The 19,265-nt window shown below is 34.7% G+C and overlaps 1 protein-coding gene across 4 annotated transcripts in view; it reads right to left on the bottom strand.

Annotated features, from left to right (window-relative positions):
- The window catches only part of LOC128233846 (ecdysone receptor-like), a 72,199-nt gene extending 53,966 nt beyond the window's left edge, over positions 1-18,233 (bottom strand). Inside the window, exons 1-2 of one of the 4 annotated variants that reach the window (XM_052947714.1) lie at positions 17,993-18,233; positions 5,382-5,720 (exon numbers count right to left, since the gene is read on the bottom strand). In XM_052947714.1, the coding sequence (XP_052803674.1) occupies positions 5,382-5,646 (265 nt within the window). In that variant the 5' untranslated portion in view covers positions 5,647-5,720; positions 17,993-18,233. Of the gene's footprint in view, positions 1-5,381; positions 5,721-6,382; positions 6,483-6,840; positions 6,915-6,991; positions 7,008-17,992 lie in introns of those variants that run through there. The other 3 variants (XM_052947732.1, XM_052947724.1, XM_052947705.1) reach the window with 3 other exon arrangements.
- Positions 18,234-19,265: the final 1,032 nt, after the last annotated feature.

The following is a 19,265-nucleotide window of genomic DNA, read 5'->3' as shown; positions in this document are numbered from 1 at the left end:
TTAGTATTTAAACCCATGACTTCCCGGTCCAGGTTGTCATTTAACCTTGGACAATAAATATCGGAAGTCTGATTTGGGTACTTGTCATCTTATTCACAGGTATGTGGTTTTACTCTGTTATTAGATTGTTATTATATTTTTGACTTAAAAGCTTGGAATTCAATTAAAAGTTCTTTAAATAGGCTAAAATAAGTTATGTATATTGTTGTTACAATTATGTTGCAAATACACACTGTTGACTTTATAATTCACTTATACTTTATATTAGTCATACAAGTTGTTTCTCTATTTTAATACATTCATATTTATTGGTACCTTTCACATTGCTAAGCGTTGTTATTATCAATATTCCCCAAATATTGTTAATATTCTTAATTGTCACATATTCATGTATTTACATCATTATGCTGATTTACTTTAATATTTTGTTTATTATAATTGGTCATTTAACCTTGGACAATAAATATCGGAAGTCTGATTTGGGTACCTGTCATCTTATTCACAGGGACGACCCCCTCTAGCAATCTTCGCTGTGCCGTCTTCGGGTAGTTAGTCCGACACCGAAACTAGCGTCATAAAAATGACAATAACATTCTTATATAAAGCCTAATAAAAAATAAAAAATGCTGCATTATATAAAGCCAGATTTATTATTTGACGATCCAATTTTGCAAACCTAGGATTTGAGCTAGTGACCTAGTATTTTTAACCAAAAAGACCCATAATTATATTTATCGGAGATATTGTTCATACAAATAACCTGATCAACAGAAACTATTCCATTTGTGTGAGGAAAAATGAACATTTTATAAATACATCAGCTTTTCCATTAAGATCTGTCCCAGAGACCTAGTTTTTGACCCTAGATGACACACTTCATCATCTAAGATTTCATTTTTTTTTATGACATCCGGAAAATATTTGACCTAGTGACCCATATTCACAAATGTTTAAGACAACATGTAGACAAATATTCTGACCAAGTTTCATAAAGATTTGACAAAAATTAATGAATTTTTATGACCATGGAATTCTTTCTCCTAAGATTTGACCTAATGTGACCTAAATTTTGACTGGGGACATATTAAAGAACTTTCAAGATATCATGCAGCCAATATTTTGACCAAGTTTCATAAAGATTTGACAAAAAATGCTGAATTTATGACGTGGAAAGATTTTCCTAAGATTTGACCTAGTGACCTAGAATTTGACCCGGGATGACCGATATAAAAAATAAGCAAGATATTATGCAGACAAATATTCTGACCAAGTTTCATGAAGATATGGAAAAAAAAAATGACATGGAAATATTTTTTCTCAGATTTGACCTAGTGACCTAGATTTTGACACGGGTTGACCCATATTAAATTTTGACCATGTTTCATCAAGATTTGATAAAAATCGTTGAATTTATTACCGTGAAATATTTCTTCTAAAAATTTGACCCAGTGACCTTGTTTTTGACCCGAGCTGACCCATTCATTTATAGTCAAGATAACATGCCGACAAATAGTCTGACCAAGTTTGATAACCATTGGATAAAAATTCTTGATTTTATAACATAAAATGAAAACTTTAATGCAGAATTGTTAATGCCTGCCCCCCAGACTGCCCGTCTGCCCAACCGCCCGTCCGCCTGTTTTTCGCCATTCTATAACGTGTAATTTTTCGATGAAAAATCCTGCTAATAAAAAAAGCTTACCTACCCCACCTGTTTTTGAAAAAAATGTAACCCTAATATACCAAAAATATTTTGGCCTAAATTGCATTCGTTGAACATTAACCGACAAAAAAATTGTAGCTTTAAATTATTCTACCAAGAACGGCACAGTTACAAGTGAACCTCTTTAAAGAGCTGAAAACCTACTGTTTGAGACCAAATTTTGGGTGGTACAAATTGACCGTGATGTAATTAATTGATCGACGATGAGTGCACATTATTTATTGCAAACATGAGCATAAAACCTTCACCTTTCGTAATCTATATCAGCTAAACAAGATCTTTCTCCATTTTCGACCCAGCATCATCTAATAAACATTAAGAACACATTAATGATTGCATGTTTTACTCAGAGAATTAATAATGATGGTATCGTAAAGACATTAAATCCTAATTAAATTAATTAAAGGGATCAAATCATTTTATTTTACATGGTAACTTGCAATGTAGTGCATTGAAATAGGAAAATAGGTACTAGTGATGCAAACGAATATTCGAATATTCGATCAATTGTTTGGTATTCGAATGTCAAAATCGGTATTCAAATATTTCATGTGTTGTTGTTGAATAAATTTAATAATAAATCTTTTGCCTACAAATCAATTGTTGTGTTCAAGTTTGTCTTCTTTTTACAACAATTGGCCTATACTGCCAGAGGTGAGAATTTGATGACAATACACTAAACATGTGTGATATGTCATTTAGGGAGATATCGTCAGGTACTTTAAAAAGCCCCCCTTATTTTACAATAACTGGCTATAAGACAAGTGCCACAAATTTTTTAAATATTTTCGGTAAATTTAAATGCCTTTGCCAATTACGGTATAAACTAGTTCCTGAGTTGGTTTGGTTTTTCCATTGTTTTATTTAGAAGAGGTCAATACCAGAACAAGACTGCTCCATACAAGGGAAAGTAACAGCTCTGACACGACAACCTATACTCTATGTCCTTATATGCAGCACTCCATTGTGAATAAACACTAAGTGTGACCTTGACCTTTGAGGTAGGGACACGGGTCTTGCACACGACACGTCGTCTTGGTATGTGGAACACATATGGCAAGTTATTTTAAAATCTGTCCATACAAGGGAAAGGTACAGCTCGGACACGACAACCTATACTCTATGTCCTTATATGCAGCACTCCATTGTGAATAAACACTATGTGTGACCTTGACCTTTGAGGCAGGGACACGGGTCTTGCACGCGACACGTCGTCTTGGTATGTGGAACACATGTGGCAAGTTATTTTAAAATCTGTCCATACAAGAGAAAGTTACAGCCCGGACACGACAACCTATACTCTATGTCCTTACATGCAGCACTCCATTGTGAATAAACACTAAGTGTGACCTTGACCTTTGAGGTAGGGACACGAGTCTTGCACGCCACACGTCGTCTTGGTATGTGGAACACATGTGGCAAGTTATTTTAAAATCTGTCCATACAAGAGAAAGTTACAGAGCCGGACGGACGGACGGACGGTGCAATTTTAATATGCCCACCTTCGGGGGCATAAAAAGACTATTACAGATGTTAAATAAGGCTTGAGATTTTTAGTTTTTAAAAGCAAACCAGTTTTTAGACTATCTGCGCATGCACGTAGGTAGTTTTAAGACTGCAAACTCCAAAAAACTACTTCTTTTCATGTCGTTTTAACCCATATTTTTGTCTCAATGCGCTCTATGTTTAGCAGAATGACATCGAAGCTATAAAAATAGATTAGTTGTATTGCGTTCCGAGTATGAGTTCATGCTTGTTTGACTATTTCTGCGGTGTATTTCTGTATCCCAGCGTTTTAGTTTTAGCAGAATATAACTATTTTTAGATAGCTATATCTATCAGATTAATGTGGGTCAAAATAATGGAGGCTTGGTAGGAAGGTAACATAATGCTTTTCACTCTTGAGTTTAGCCCAAGATGTTCCAGAAATTATTACCAACCGCAAGTTATTTGTAATGGTGTATTTATTATATTACTTTTATGACATAAGAAACAATAATGATTGTCTGAATGTCAAAATAGTTGTATCTCAGGTTTCGTGTTGCTAATGCTTTAAATACTATGATTTCCCTGCTATACAATAACAAAATACTATTCATTCGATGAGTTTTAGGCGTTTATATTTCTAATAAAATGTTTTCATTTTTTGCATAAAAGCTTTGTTCCGGTGTATTCTTGGCATAGTTTTAGACATTAGGCTTTCAATTTATTTTAGCACACATGCCGGCCCTGATACGACAGTGAGTTATGCATATGTTTGTAAAGGAAAGAAGTTCGGATTAAACCTGTAAAACATCCAAAGAGTGCAAAGTAGTACTTAGGATCACAAATTAGTGTTTCTTTTGCACGAAACTTCAACTCAACATAGTCAATATGTGCGTGAAATTTGAAGTCAATACCTCAAAAACATATGGAATTATGGAAGGAAGTAGACTTGTCTTGATGTTCCTGGACCAACAGAGGGATGGAAAAAAGTGATTTCTATATAGCCTCCACAACCAAGTGATGCAAATATTAATGCCTTAGGCCCACCCCCCAAAATGTTTTTTTGCCACCGAAGACTATGATATAACCTTGACATGGTGTTGTAAAAATCAGACATGCTAATGAAAACCTTGCATAAATTGAGTTTGAAAATCATAAGCTGCACAGACTGAAGGCTGTAACATAACCTTGACATGGTGTTCTATAAATCAGACATGTTAAGGCAAAAAAAATGGTATTGTTAGGGTTACTGAATCTCTTCAAAACCAGGTAGCCATGGTACATAGGCTTTTTATTTTTATTAAACTTATTTTTTTATTAAACTTAAATTTAAGTAAGAACATAATTGTCATCATTGGAGAATATTTTACACCTCAACTTCCATTCCTTAAATGAACTGCCTTTCGGCAATTGCGTTTATCAAGCGAAGAACGCAACATCTTTGGATATGGATCGCAATTCATTGCATAACAATATACATGAACACTACTGATCTTGTTATTGTTTGTATTGTGTGTGCTGGTCCCGTAACATATATATCAACATTTTAGAAAGTGTAAATTTATTATATTTTAAATGTATTGTTGCCAAAAAGTTTTCAATTTTACATTTAAAAGTGATTTCAAGTGGTTGATCTTTTCCCGCATTATTGTGACATCATTTGAAAAAATGTTTCCGGTTACAGCTAGTTGGGTCGTTCTATTTACATGAATGGGTAAGAAAGGATTACTGAGAGGTTTTCTTAACTGAAATGATTTATTTTTGTAACAATTCTTGAATGAAATAAGGAACTATTGGTGTAAATATCAGTAATGAATTGCGGGGTTGATGTCATTATCGGGGATATGAATGCAATTGGGCTGGTCAAAGTATGCGTGGAGTCCTTAGAACTCTTCCGACCAGCCCAATTGCGTTCATACCCCAATAATGAAATCAACCCTGCAATTCATTCCTTAAATGGTGTTAAAGTAATCTTCCGCATAAAGATTGTAAGGTTTTAAACTTCATATTAAAACACACATTTGTTTAAAAAAAAAAAAATACCAACTGACTTAATAAAAATGGTAGGGTCAGTGCCATTTTCGTAGGTAGGGTCAGGTAACCCAAACCAATTGTAAATTTAAATAGACCTTATATACTTTATAATTCTGACTAAAACAATACACTAGCATACCTTTACATCCCTCACAGCTTAGAGCATTATAATGGTATCCTGATGCACGATCGCCACAAATCCTACATAACTCTTCCTCAATACTCTTCCCCACGACTCCACCCCCTTTCCGCTTCTTCCCGTCACCCAGGCCGCCCGTACTAGACGATATCGCCCGGTCACCCATCCCCGCCCCCATGTGTATATCGTAATGCATGTCTCCACCTGCCATGTGTATATCAGAGTCCATCGGAAGCATCGGACCACTTGGGCTTCCGAGAACCATGCTGTCTACGTACAAGTGGTTGCCATGATAACCGGTCACTAGGCCACCATGGTGACCCTCACTCTGGGGTAAAACTGCAAATAGAAAATGTTTATTTTATTTTATTTTTTTCAAATCTTACAAAAATAAAGCATTTACATCAATTATCACTAATATATAAATCTCAGAAGTTTCATTTCCTAAAATTACTCTCGTTAAAACAATAATCCACAATGCAACAGGGAAAATGGGAGAATAATCGTCCTCATAGCTGCACATATGGTGTGACATTGATTTCGCAACTATCAAATAAAGTGTGTGCAATTCTTGGAAATCAAATTAATCCGTCTTCGGTAGAAGATTAATCAGGGACTAAATAAATTATCTCCAAGGAGTGTGCAGACACAGACTTTACAATACAGACGTATAAAGACATACATCTGTGTTAAAGCGTGAGAGGTGCCAAAGAGATGGTTCGTATATACAGGCAACACAGTTTGAAAATAAAAATGTACTGGCAGAATCCCATTTGAAAGCATCTTTAAAAAGGAAGCTTTTATTTTCATACAATTTATAAAATGGCCTTTTTGAAATTGATATTGGATATATTTTTAAAAAATTAAATTTGCAAGATACAAATTTTCCTATAACTTTCAATAAGGGTTAGCAGGTCTTGATTATTATGTTCCTTGTATCTATTATGTACAAAAAAAAAAATCATGAAGAATAGTATATATCACATATATTTTCAATATACCTTTATTTCGATAATCCAGCCATTTATTACAAAGCATGCCTTGTGAGAGTGCCATATTAATTTATCATAGATGTTTTCCCATAAAATATTTATAATAAATAATCTTAACATAGCCAACTTGATTTATCTCCGTATAAAATTTCTTTCATGTTTTAAAAGCCAGACATATTGAGTACGTAGCATCAATCTCTTACATTGCGAAATTATTCATAAAACTGTTTTAACTACATGCAAACTAATATGTAATGCTTGAACCTATATTCAACTTTTCTAAGCTGCTCAATATTCTAGTTTAAAGTGTTCCTAAAGCGCTGCTACATGTAACAAAGGCGACTGAACTATCAGCATTTAATTTGTGCTTTTATATGAACTATTTCATCAAGTGATAGTAAGAATGAAAATAAACTCTAATTTATTACAAAATATACCACTCAATTACTTATTACTCAAGTCCTCACCAGAAATAAGTTTTAGACGTATGTGGAAAAATCAAAACAGTCTTTTTTCGGAGCATCAGATTTCAAAATCCAAAACTAAGATAGTGTATCCACATGGAACAGAACGAATGGTGAAACTGGTAATGAGAAAACTTCAATAAAACCACAAAACCTTATTTATAAGCTTCATGCACATTATATATCTCTCCAGAAGAAAATACGTATTGAAAATCAATAGCCATCAAGACAACGTGACACTTCTGGTTACCCTGACTTTAACTTAACTTCAACATCCGCTTGACAGCACAACTAATTAAAAATGTAGGGGAAAATAGTTCTCTTTTTTAATTATTCTTTCATTACATTCTGTTAATGTCGCCAGATAAAAGCACATTTTCATGATTTCTGTTTTTCGTTTTTTTTTATAAAATATAAAATCCAACATATTTAGCACAAGTGTCACAATTTTATTACAGCTCCTAATCACGAAATGGTGACTGTATGTATGTCTGGCAATTAGTTTTGATGGCGTTCATATTACCAAAATCAGGCAAGTTGGTTTTCCCAGATAACTTGGCAAAGTTGAAGATCACATTTTCAATGCAACAATTTTTTTCGTTTCAACAAAAAGTAACAATGTAATGTTGTAGTAACATGTTTCAAAATTGCCCCCACCCACAAGCCCCTCAAAGCCCAAACCCCCTTACCACATTTAAACCATTTATTCATTAGTTACTTGGGATTATCTGCAGCAGACTAGAATGATTTGTTTACATCATAAATGTCCTTCAAATAAACATATTTTTATTTCAAAACAACAATTTAATATGTATTTTCTCTAGGAACAATACGGTGTACAGTATATCATTTGAAATACCTTGAATAGTTTTTGACACCACGCCAACATCATTGTGTCAAGGCTATCGTGACAAAACCTTGATCAACTTCTCCTATTTATAAAGCAGACACCCTAAATACTAGAAATAATTAAATAAATTGCCATATCAAATGGTATGAATGTTTTTAAAGGAGCATTAAAAAAAGTAATTAATTACGCTCAACATGCACCTGATTTCAAACCAGAAATAACATTTTCTTGAGGGAGTACCCAGAAACACCCCTGAAATCACTTTATACCAACTAAATTTTGGTTCAGTTGTAGGGGCACAAGTCAAAAGGTTACAGCCCTAAGTTACGCCCCCGTAACATCTAATCCTGGATCCGCCCCTGAATATCTTATTTTAGCTAGATTGTCATGTAATTTGAGACGTTATAGAATCACGCTTTATTTCAGTTTCCTGAGAAAAAAAAAAAAAACGAGTTCTGGTCGCTATTTTGAGTGCCCAGTAGGAGCACTTGTTAAACTATTTTACTTCATACAAACTTTTCTCATGATGAAAGAAATTGAAAATTGAAAGAAAAAAGCCCCCACCAATATCAGTAAACAGATGCTTCCGTCAACAACTGTGCATCAAAATGCACATTGGAATGTGGGCTTCAAAGGCACACAATATATTATAAAGTTGATGCCAAAAATAATAGTTTAATGCATTTTCATGTTTAAATTATTTGTTATGTTCAACTTATTTGTTGAAAATCAAAATAAAGGGTATGATTAAATAGGTAAAGATAAAATAATATTACCTTTTAAATTTTGTTTTTTAATAAATAGCTATGTAGCAATACATTCTCCAGTTAAAAAAAAGCGCCAAGATAGCTTATATTTTTTTATTTGTACCTAAATCATACGCCTTTTGTTTGCGTTGATCATACAGTCAAAGGAGTTAACATGATATTAATGTGTTAAAAAACAAAAACAAAACAACAACATTTTTTGCATCAACCAAATGCTGTGGGCCTTTTATGATGGAATGTGACTGCATGAGTATAGCCCAAGAGTATCAATATTGTTACATTGTTGGGATAAAACGATGATTGAGTATTGTCCAAAGTCGATTACTTGTGTCCGAGGTCGGCGATAATCAATTTCATTATTCCATAATCGATTATCGCTAATGTACGGCAAAGGGGAGTAACTGTGTTGTGTATTTACTGATTTTCTTTAAAACGGGAAACGGTACGGACTTGCTCCGTTTCGATTATATAATCGATGATTGATCGAAATGGCTCGTCCGATTATTTTCGATGATCGATTATGACTTTGGTCCGAATTTCAATCCTTATTGTTGGGCATATAGTGCAAAGACATAACATGGAACACTAGTTAGAGCTACCATGGTTCCATGTATTTCACTGACACAAAGGACCCTTCTGCTACGTTTACACTATGTTCCCGGTGGCCATGGCAGCCCCGTTTCAGACAACCGTGGAGAAAACGGGATAAAAGTGAGACAGCGCGGGGAACGGGATATGCAAACGTGACAGACCGTTATTGCGTGCATGCCGGGCCAGAATTTGAAACTGTCAAAAAAAATGCCACGGCAGCCACGGTGTGGATGAGAAACGTAGTAGGTCGTAGTAAAATGGGGTAAACGCAATGACACGTGACAGTACGTGACAGTAGGTAATAGGCCGTTACACAACTTATAAATCGTCCGTAGGGGGGGCGGGAATCATATTTTATCCCCGGTATCTTAAGTTCCTTTCTAGTTTTGTCACGTTGTGCTTCGTTTTGTCACTGTTTTCACGGCAAGCTAGGGTAGACGATAGCCGTTTCGTTACGTTTCATTTGCGGTGAAAACACAAAATCTTCTTCATTTTGGGAATTCATGTTTACTTGTCGAAGTATGCTGATACAGTGATTGCTGTTGCCTGGGGGATTTTCTTTATACCGTGGACACAAATGTAATCCAAAGCTCTGCGGTGTTCGCTTGCGATGCATAGGAGGCCTTGACAAAACGTGGAAAACGTATCAGACCTGGATGAAGACTTGAACTACGTGAGGGATCCTATCAGAACGTATCGGACCGGGACGCAAATTACATGCATCCCTGGTAGACCGCGCCGGGACCTTAGTGCGCCTTGGATGAACCACTTTTTCGCCCCTACGGCTTGTCACGGTTATCTTAATAAAACGTGAGGAAACTTAGCACAACCTAACACAACTTGTTTATGGAGACAAAAATTGCCAAAATCCCACGGCGCAATACGTTTCGGGCAAACAGGGCTGCCGTGGCCACCAGGAACATAGTGTAAATTATGATCGATCATTGGCACAACACTACCCCAAACCTCTCATAGGGATAGTAGAAAATCTGGAAAATTATGTACAATTATTAAGACTCAGTAACACAGTACCCCTGATTAATATACCTCCCTAAAGAGGGCGAGTTATTTTAGTGTCCAGGTTGGGGATCGTACTTGTGACCCCTGAAATGACGGTCTAATGTCTAGCCATAGGCTACAGACCAGTCACGCCCAAATGAATGGTCATACCAATCTGCCAGTTAAATATACAAGGTTAGAAATCATGTGACATCAAAGGGGTTCTCACATTGGTCACCACTGATGTAAACAAACAATTATAATTGACCGTTCATTTGGAAATAACTTTTTTGACAGAAAAATGCAAATATTTCTTAGTTTATAAAAGAGCTATGCTATTTTCTGCTTCTACATGTGTGATACATTTTGATTTGCTTGTATTCAAATGATGCAATCCTTGGCCAAATTTTCAACTTGACAGAATTTTGTATAGCGATGCAATGCTGAAATTTTGCCTAAGGATTGCATCATTAAAATACAAGCAAATCTAAAAAAATTCACATGTGTAGAAGCAGAAAATAGCATAGCATAGTTGTTTAAATATTAGGTTAAAAAAAAAATTATATCTTTTCTGTCAAAAAAATTATGCAGAAATTAACGTCCCTTACTTGTTTTATAATATTGAAATCGGTTTGTGACTCGTGGTGACCAGTGTATGAACCCCTTTTTTTGTAACAGTTGCTGCACGGCACACCTTGCCCTTTCGCAATTAATATTGTGAGAATACTTGACACCAGAAACAAATCTATACACGACGCACGTAACACATGTTATTTAAGCCGCCTCCTTCTATTTTTTTCCATTTTCAAATTGGTAGAAGATTTTGTTATTAAGATGCTAACAGTGAATATGCTACTTTAAATTTTTGTATTTGTTTCTAAAAAATTTATTTATGCTTAATTAATATTGTTATGCTCAAATATCCGATAATTGAATTTCAACTGTTATAATTGTTATTTTTAACAGCTCAATAGCAATTAATTGATGGTTCCTTAATATAAAATGCAGAGGACATTTAGATAAAGAATAGTGCTGATCAGATTGGCGCAGAAAGGCATTAAGAAAATGCTGGTAACATAAACAAAGAAGCTTACACTTGGATAAAGCAGATACTATGTTCTGCGTATTGGTCTCATTAGTCAGTAATTTATACATGTAATTTTAATATTATTTAGAATACAACCTACATTTTCAGCCAATGATATACGCAATCAGTGAGTACTTAAGGCTAAATCATTAAGAATTTAAATTTCACAGGTGTTTAAAGGTCGGCCTACTGCAACTCATCTGATACACACTTGCATCAGATTTTGCGTTTGCAATGTGTTAGCCAATAAGGGGCTTGTCGCTACGCTCACATCCTTCAAATGTTACTTCCAGTCATCCAACTGTTACTAAAAGACCTCTACATAGATACACATGCAAAGCCATGTTGTATCCTAGTGCTATTAAAGTCCCTATAATCAATGTTGGTGTCTGTGCTGCACTGTGGGTGAGAGTTATAGCAGGGTCACATGTTGAAGGTTATGTCCTACAATATATTTGATATTCTGCCATTGAAGTCTCTATCAATATCTGTGTCTGTGTTGCACATTTATAGCAGGGTCAGAGGTTAGAAGGTCATGTCCCACAATGTATTGGATATTCTGTTTTTGAGGTCTCTATCAATATCTGTGTCTGTGTTGCACATTTATAGCAGGGTCAGAGTTAAAAAGTCATGTCCCACAATGTATTGGATAGTCTGTTTTTGAAGTCTCTATCAATATCTGTGTCTGTGTTGCACATTTATAGCAGGGTCAGAGTTAAAAAGTCATGTCCCACAATGTATTGGATAGTCTGTTTTTGAAGTCTCTATCAATATCTGTGTCTGTGTTGCACATTTATAGCAGGGTCAGAGTTACAAAGTCATGTCCTACAATATTATAGATAGTCTGCCTTTGAAGTCTCTATCAATATCTGTGTAAGTGATGCACATTTATAGCAGTATTAAAAGGCATAATACACCACAATTCGAAAGTGCCTTCTCATTGTTACATGCCTCATTTCCTTTAATTTACACCATGAATCAAAGCATGGTTTTACAATCTAAGACCAATGGCTACCATTTGGTTTTGAAGCCGAATGGTTTAATGTGATTTCAAAAACAGACTGATTAACATGATGAATCTACTTGATCTTCTTTTTATTGTTCACATTTTTACCGCAATGCTTGTCCTGTACACCAGATATTGTCATTTTACCGAATACAACTTCAACCAATTTAATTTTTCTTAGGCGAAACACAACTTTTTATCTGTTGTTTAATGTTTAGCACACAAGTGGAGCTTTCTCCCCATATATGTTGTTAGCGGTCGAGAAGCACTAGAAATCAGTGTTATTTCGCATGCAAATTGGTCAATTGTCTACAGAATATATATAGGGAATATATTTAGTAGTCTGTGGTAAGTAATGCCTACAATATATTGGATTGTCTGCCTTTGAAGTCTTTATCAATATCTGTGTCTGTGGTTCACATTTATAGCAGGACTGTTACTGTGACAGTTAGTCTGAAATAATGATCAATATGGGGCTCTAAAAATCTTATCCCTAACGTGAAGGATTTGCCATAGAATTTTTTTTTTTTTTAAATCTGTCCACATACAATTATTTGGGCTAAGTCACAGTAAGTAATGTCTACAATATATTGGATATATCCAATGTTGCTTGTTCTTAGCTTGGTGAACTGTATATTCAGGACATAATATGATCATTGATGATCATTGATGATTTCCCATCATCTGAAGGACAAATTGAGGTAATATTTATTATACGTCTAGAAAAATGATGATAAAAAGGACATAAAAAAGGAGTATGTATACAGTCTATCTATTTTCTATCCTTAAGACATGTGTGTCATTTTGTCTATATATACCATAAAAAAAATGAATCTCTTCAATTATCGTGCATGCCCTAATAAAATGCCTTATAAGTGATAAGAGGGGGTCTTTTTGTGGGTCTTTTTTTCTGATTCTGTGATATGAACAATGAATACCTTAACCTAAAACTCCAAAATATGTGATAAATTTGGATTCCTATATTGGCCATTTTAGGGCACAAGCTGGTCATGACATCATGAATATAAATTGATAAGTAGAAGTGCACTTGAAGTGCACTAACAGTCAAGTTTTAAGACTCTTAACAGTAAGACTCCAACGTCTACAATTTTTTGTAAACGTGTACACATGATATAAAAAAAAGCGATGCCATTTATTTAACATCTTAGTAAATAAAGTTATTATCAAAATTGACTGTTAACCTGTACGTATATTTCATACCGTATTTTCTCGACTATAAGGCGATTCGCTTATAAGACGGCCCCCTAACTTTGCCCATGTAATCTGGTGCTTTTTGTTTCGACTCGCTTATAAGACGGGGTCAATTTTTAAGCAAATCTAAAATGCTAAAATTCTTCCTAATGTGTAAAAATGTTCAAGCTCAACGGAGAATTATCGACTTTCGCGGTAACTGTTTTTGTTTTACTCAAAGAAAATGGCGGTCAACTGTGAGCTCTCTTTTTGGAGGTAGGTTAAAAATGAGTACATGGTTACGCGTTTAAGTTTGCAGGTCGTTACTTATCGGAATTGTAATAATTTATCAATAACAACATTTGTTTGTTTTAGTTTATTTTTTTATTGAAGACACCAATGAAGTTCTTCGGCAAAATAAATGGCTTCAATAACATAACTGCGAAAAGCCGAGGCATGAATAGGTGTTTGTTTAGCAATAATGCTTTAGGCAATATTGTCCCTTGATTGGCGACGAACATAAAGGATTCATATTCGCATTGTCATTTTTTTGCTTAATCAAATTGACAGTTAGGTACCTACATCATATTAAGATTCCAATTTATTGATTTGATATATCTGTCAAACTAATTATACTGACACGCGCCATGAGAAAAAAATGCAGATATAACGGTACACTGTGTGACGTCAGAGCACGCGCGGTGAAGAGATTTCGTGTTGTTGTTTACTTAATTGCCCCATACAGACGATATACTGGATAGACGAATACCCTATGTAAAATTTTACTGATTTTGACTTGAATCTTTTTTTAATATTTTATCGACTCACTTATAAGACAGGTCCCCTACTTTTGGGGTAAAAATCGGGACCCAATTTCCCGGTCTTATAGTCGAGAAAATACGGTAAATCTTTGCATAAATTAATCATTTTTATGATTTCCCAATTGTTCATTCATATTTATTTGATTTCGTATAGACACATTTTGCTCCGTATACACACATTTTGCTCAAGGGGATTAACAATATGAAAAAAAATATTTAGAGAAATTTGTGTTTACTATCTAACCTTAAAAACAATTAAGGCAAATTATCGCAAATTATCGTAAATCAGCATGTTATGAGATAGAATTATTTGTGACTGTTTATATTAACAGATAATATGGTTTCTTCTTTAAGAGATTTGTGGGCGTGCTACAAATGCTTCGTCATCGTCCCTGTATTTTCCCCTCGAATACGACAATTCCATTCAACAGAAGTTGCATTTATCCCTCTAAGGACTGACAATTCCATTCCACAGAAGTTAATTGCATTTATCCCTCTAACGACCAACAATTCCATTCCACAGAAGTTGCATTTAACCCTTGAGCAAACATCGATCTTGTTCAAATTTAGAGAAATGTTGCCCTACTTCAGACTGTTTGCCTGAAGAATCCACCAATCGCTAACTGCACACGACACAGAAAATACTGTGGATATTTTCCCGTTCTTCTCACTCATGTGACTGTTTCGGTTAAATGGCCTGCAATTTTGTTAACGTTTACAGCCAAAAAACGATGCGAGGCCTTACACACATAAAAACATCAGAGCCTTAATTAACAGAACTGTATCTAAGGGCATTTTGCCTTTAAAAGTCTGTCAGACCTCGACTGAAGCTGGTTATAAATGGCGAGATCTGGCATATACACTGATACAGTTGGTCCTTATAATTGGTAATAAAATTTGGAAGGAATCAGAGATTTGGATTTAAAATAACTCATTCAATGTTGGGTATTTGGTAAGAACAGCAGTGTCAACAGGGTTCTCAATAGGTTTCGGTTGAACCGTCTCAAAAATTAAACTAACCAACCAGCGACTACTTATAACCAACCAGCGACTACTTATAACCAACCAGCGACTACTTATAACCAACCAGCGACTACTTATAACCAACCAGCGACTGCTTATAACCAACCAGCGACTACTTATAATAGTTAAAATTTTTGCCTATCTTTAAACCTAATTCATGGCTCACATTGATATATATCTAATTCAGACTACTTCCATATGTGGCATATCAATTCTGAATGATGAAATTTTAAAAAGCAAATTTATGAAGCATTACAGAGTGAGGCTTTTGTAATATAATCAAATGTTGAATACCGGTAACCATTGAACAAAATTGCACCAAATCCGACAACACTTACGTAGCTTACATAAACTCCTAAACGGAATCTGACTACATAATAAAATAGTTACTTTCAACTTGATTCGATTTCAGTTTTAGAAAATAAATTTACAGGCATTTTTAACATTATGCACAGTTTCAACCTTTCTTTCAAGTATTTTTTTTTCAAATTAAACTGCGTCACTGTGTCCAGTGCACTTTTGTGTTGCCAAACAATATTGGCCATGAAATATTGCTTTTTAAAATGAGGCTCAAATGGACACAATCTCTTAGGCGAGAGACTTAAAATGAACACTTGGGGCGGTATTTATAAAACTTGTTAAGTAGGACATCTTCTAACTTAAGTCACTTTTTTAATTTTAGTAACTTTTTAGCCATCTGAAATATAAAAACTTCCAAAATTCATTATTTTATTGACCTTATAAATACTTTATTGTTAAAAACATTAAAACATAAATTTCTTTTAGATTGACTATGAAATTTTTAACAAATCAACATAAGTTAGGAAACGACTTAAGATGCTTTATGAATATGTAATTAAGGCCCCAGATGGTCTCATATTTGGCAGTACAGTATTTCCTCAAAATAAGCATAGAATTATCAATATCTGTTGAATGAGGCTTATAATACATGATTTTACATGATTAAAAGAATTTTTTGTTGCTGTCTCAGCGGAGTGTACGCATTTAAAATAGAGCATAATGGTCTTGGAAATTTTTGACTATTGTGAAACTGAAATGGTGCGTTCTCATGAATTATATTATTTGTATATCTTTCCCCACTACCTTCATGAATACATTAACAAGTTCACATGTAACCCCCCCCCCAACATATATATTTTCCCCACTACCTACATAAATACATTAACAAGTTCACATGTACCCCCCCCCCCAACATACATGTATATATTTCCCCCACTACCTACATAAATACATTAACAAGTTCACATGTTACCCCCCCCCCAACATACATGTATATATTTCCCCCACTACCTACATAAATACATTAACAAGTTCACATGTAACCCCCCCCCCCCAAACATACATGTATATATTTCCCCCACTACCTACATAAATACATTAACAAGTTCACATGTAACCCCCCCCCCCCCCCAAACATATATATTTTCCCCACTACCTACATAAATACATTAACAAGTTCACATGTTACCCCCCCCAAACATACATGTATATATTTTCCCCACAACCTACATAAATACATTAACAAGTTCACATGTAACCCCCCCCAAACATACATGTATATATTTCCCCCACTACCTACATAAATACATTAACAAGTTCACATGTAACCCCCCCCCCCAACATACATGTATATATTTCCCCCACTACCTACATAAATACATTAACAAGTTCACATGTAACCCCCCCCCCCCCAACATACATGTATATATTTTCCCCACTACCTACATAAATACATTAACAAGTTCACATGTAACCCCCCCCCCCCAAACATACATGTATATATTTTCCCCACTACCTACATAAATACATTAACAAGTCCACATGTAACCCCCCCCAAACATACATGTATATATTTCCCCCACTACCTACATAAATACATTAACAAGTTCACATGTAACCCCCCCCCCCCCCCCCCAAACATATATATTTTCCCCACTACCTACATAAATACATTAACAAGTTCACATGTAACCCCCCCCCCCCAACATACATGTATATATTTCCCCCACTACCTACATAAATACATTAACAAGTTCACATGTAACCCCCCCCCCAACATACATGTATATATTTCCCCCACTACCTACATAAATACATTAACAAGTTCACATGTAACCCCCCCCCCCCCCAAACATACATGTATATATTTCCCCCACTACCTACATAAATACATTAACAAGTCCACATGTAACCCCCCCCAAACACACATGTATATATTTTCCCCACTACCTACATAAATACATTAACAAGTTCACATGTAACCCCCCCCCCAAACATACATGTATATATTTTCCCACTACCTACATAAATACATTAACAAGTTCACATGAAACCCCCCCCAAACATACATGTATATATTTCCCCCACTACCTACATAAATACATTAACAAGTTCACATGTAACCCCCCCCCCCCAAACATACATGTATATATTTTCCCCACTACCTACATAAATACATTAACAAGTTCACATGTAACCCCCCCCCCCCCAAACATACATGTATATATTTCCCCCACTACCTACATATATACATTAACAAGTTCACATGTAACCCCCCCCCCAAAAAAACTTATATATTTTCCCCACTACCTACATAGATACATAATCACGTTCACATCAACAGCCCCAGCCCACCCCACTCCACCACTGCACCCCTCCCTCACCACCCCCATCCCACCTACACCTACCCCTAATCCCCTAGTGAATTATCTGACATAGTTTATGATAACCAAAATTGACAAATGAATATCTCAAAATAGCTTAACGTAACAGAATGTAAACAATAGTACGAAACCTTACCTGTTTATTTATATATGCTCACTGTCAAATATGCACACACTTTCCTGATTAATGACTTTAACAATGCCATTTAAATCCAAATAATTAGCTTTTCTGAGCATTGAACAACTTTGTAGGTATTGTAATTTAGAACACAACCAAATGCACCTCAGAGATATTTATTTTATGCATGAAAAAACACTCATAACTATAAGTATAACGACACTATATACTTTGCAGACACAGAGATCGAAAATGTGGTTCACCGTGTGAATATTAGGATGCTTAACATATCCGAAAGCTTGGAGAATCAATGAATATTTATGGAGAAACAGAAGTTGCACTCTTTGCTTTAAGATAAAATGGCGGCTAAGTTTTCAATGGTCACTGTGTTTTTACCAAGGCTGACCATTCATTGTGAAAATTGACTGCCTTAGATAGGTCACAGCTAGGTCAAAAGGTCACCAGTAGTTTCATGGCTCTAAAAATACATTAATATTATGTATATGGCTCAAGGAGAAATATATGAAACGTGTAAATAATGATATTAAACTGAAATAAAAAACAATAGATATACAGAAAAAAAAACTAACTACCAATAAATTTAAAATATGAAAGAGTTAAGTAAACATGGTATCGAACTACTGTGTGCATATATGATAAATCCATTATGTAAGGGAAATAACTACAAACTGAATGACAAAGTTGCATAGCGTATACTTGTATTTGTTAGCTCCCTTGATCAACATCAGGGCCAGTTTTAATATTCTAACTTAAGTCATTTTCCTAACTTATGAATCTGTATTTTTATATGATATAGTAAGGTAAATATTTTAATTAATTTTTCAAAAATACATACTTTTATGTGTATAAAAACACTTATACTGTCCTATTCATTTGACTATAAAACATTAGAAAATCAACTTAATTTAAGAAATGACTTATTTTGTGACTTTAACATTTATGAATACTACCCCAGGGCCAGCATTCATAAAACATTTTAAGTCATTTCTTTACTAATAAGAAATTTCCAGAAGTTTCTCACTTATCATATGAAATAATGGCTTCATCTCTAAATATCTTAAATACCTTATTGTCATTGATTTGGTAAAAAAACATACTTTTATGTCAAAATTACTAATACTTTTGTTTAAATTGACTGCAGAAAATTTAGGAATTTGACTAAAGTTAAGAAACAAGTTGTTTATGTTTTATGAATACCCGCCCAGCAGATCATGAATTTCAATGATTTACAAAGTCCTTACACCAAAATCTAGGCCATGACCGAAACACA

This window comes from Mya arenaria, chromosome 1 (assembly GCF_026914265.1).
Source record: "Mya arenaria isolate MELC-2E11 chromosome 1, ASM2691426v1".
NCBI lineage: Eukaryota > Metazoa > Mollusca > Bivalvia > Myida > Myidae > Mya > Mya arenaria.
The sequence above is the reverse complement of the archived record's forward strand: the minus strand, read 5'-3'. Positions and strand labels throughout refer to the sequence as shown.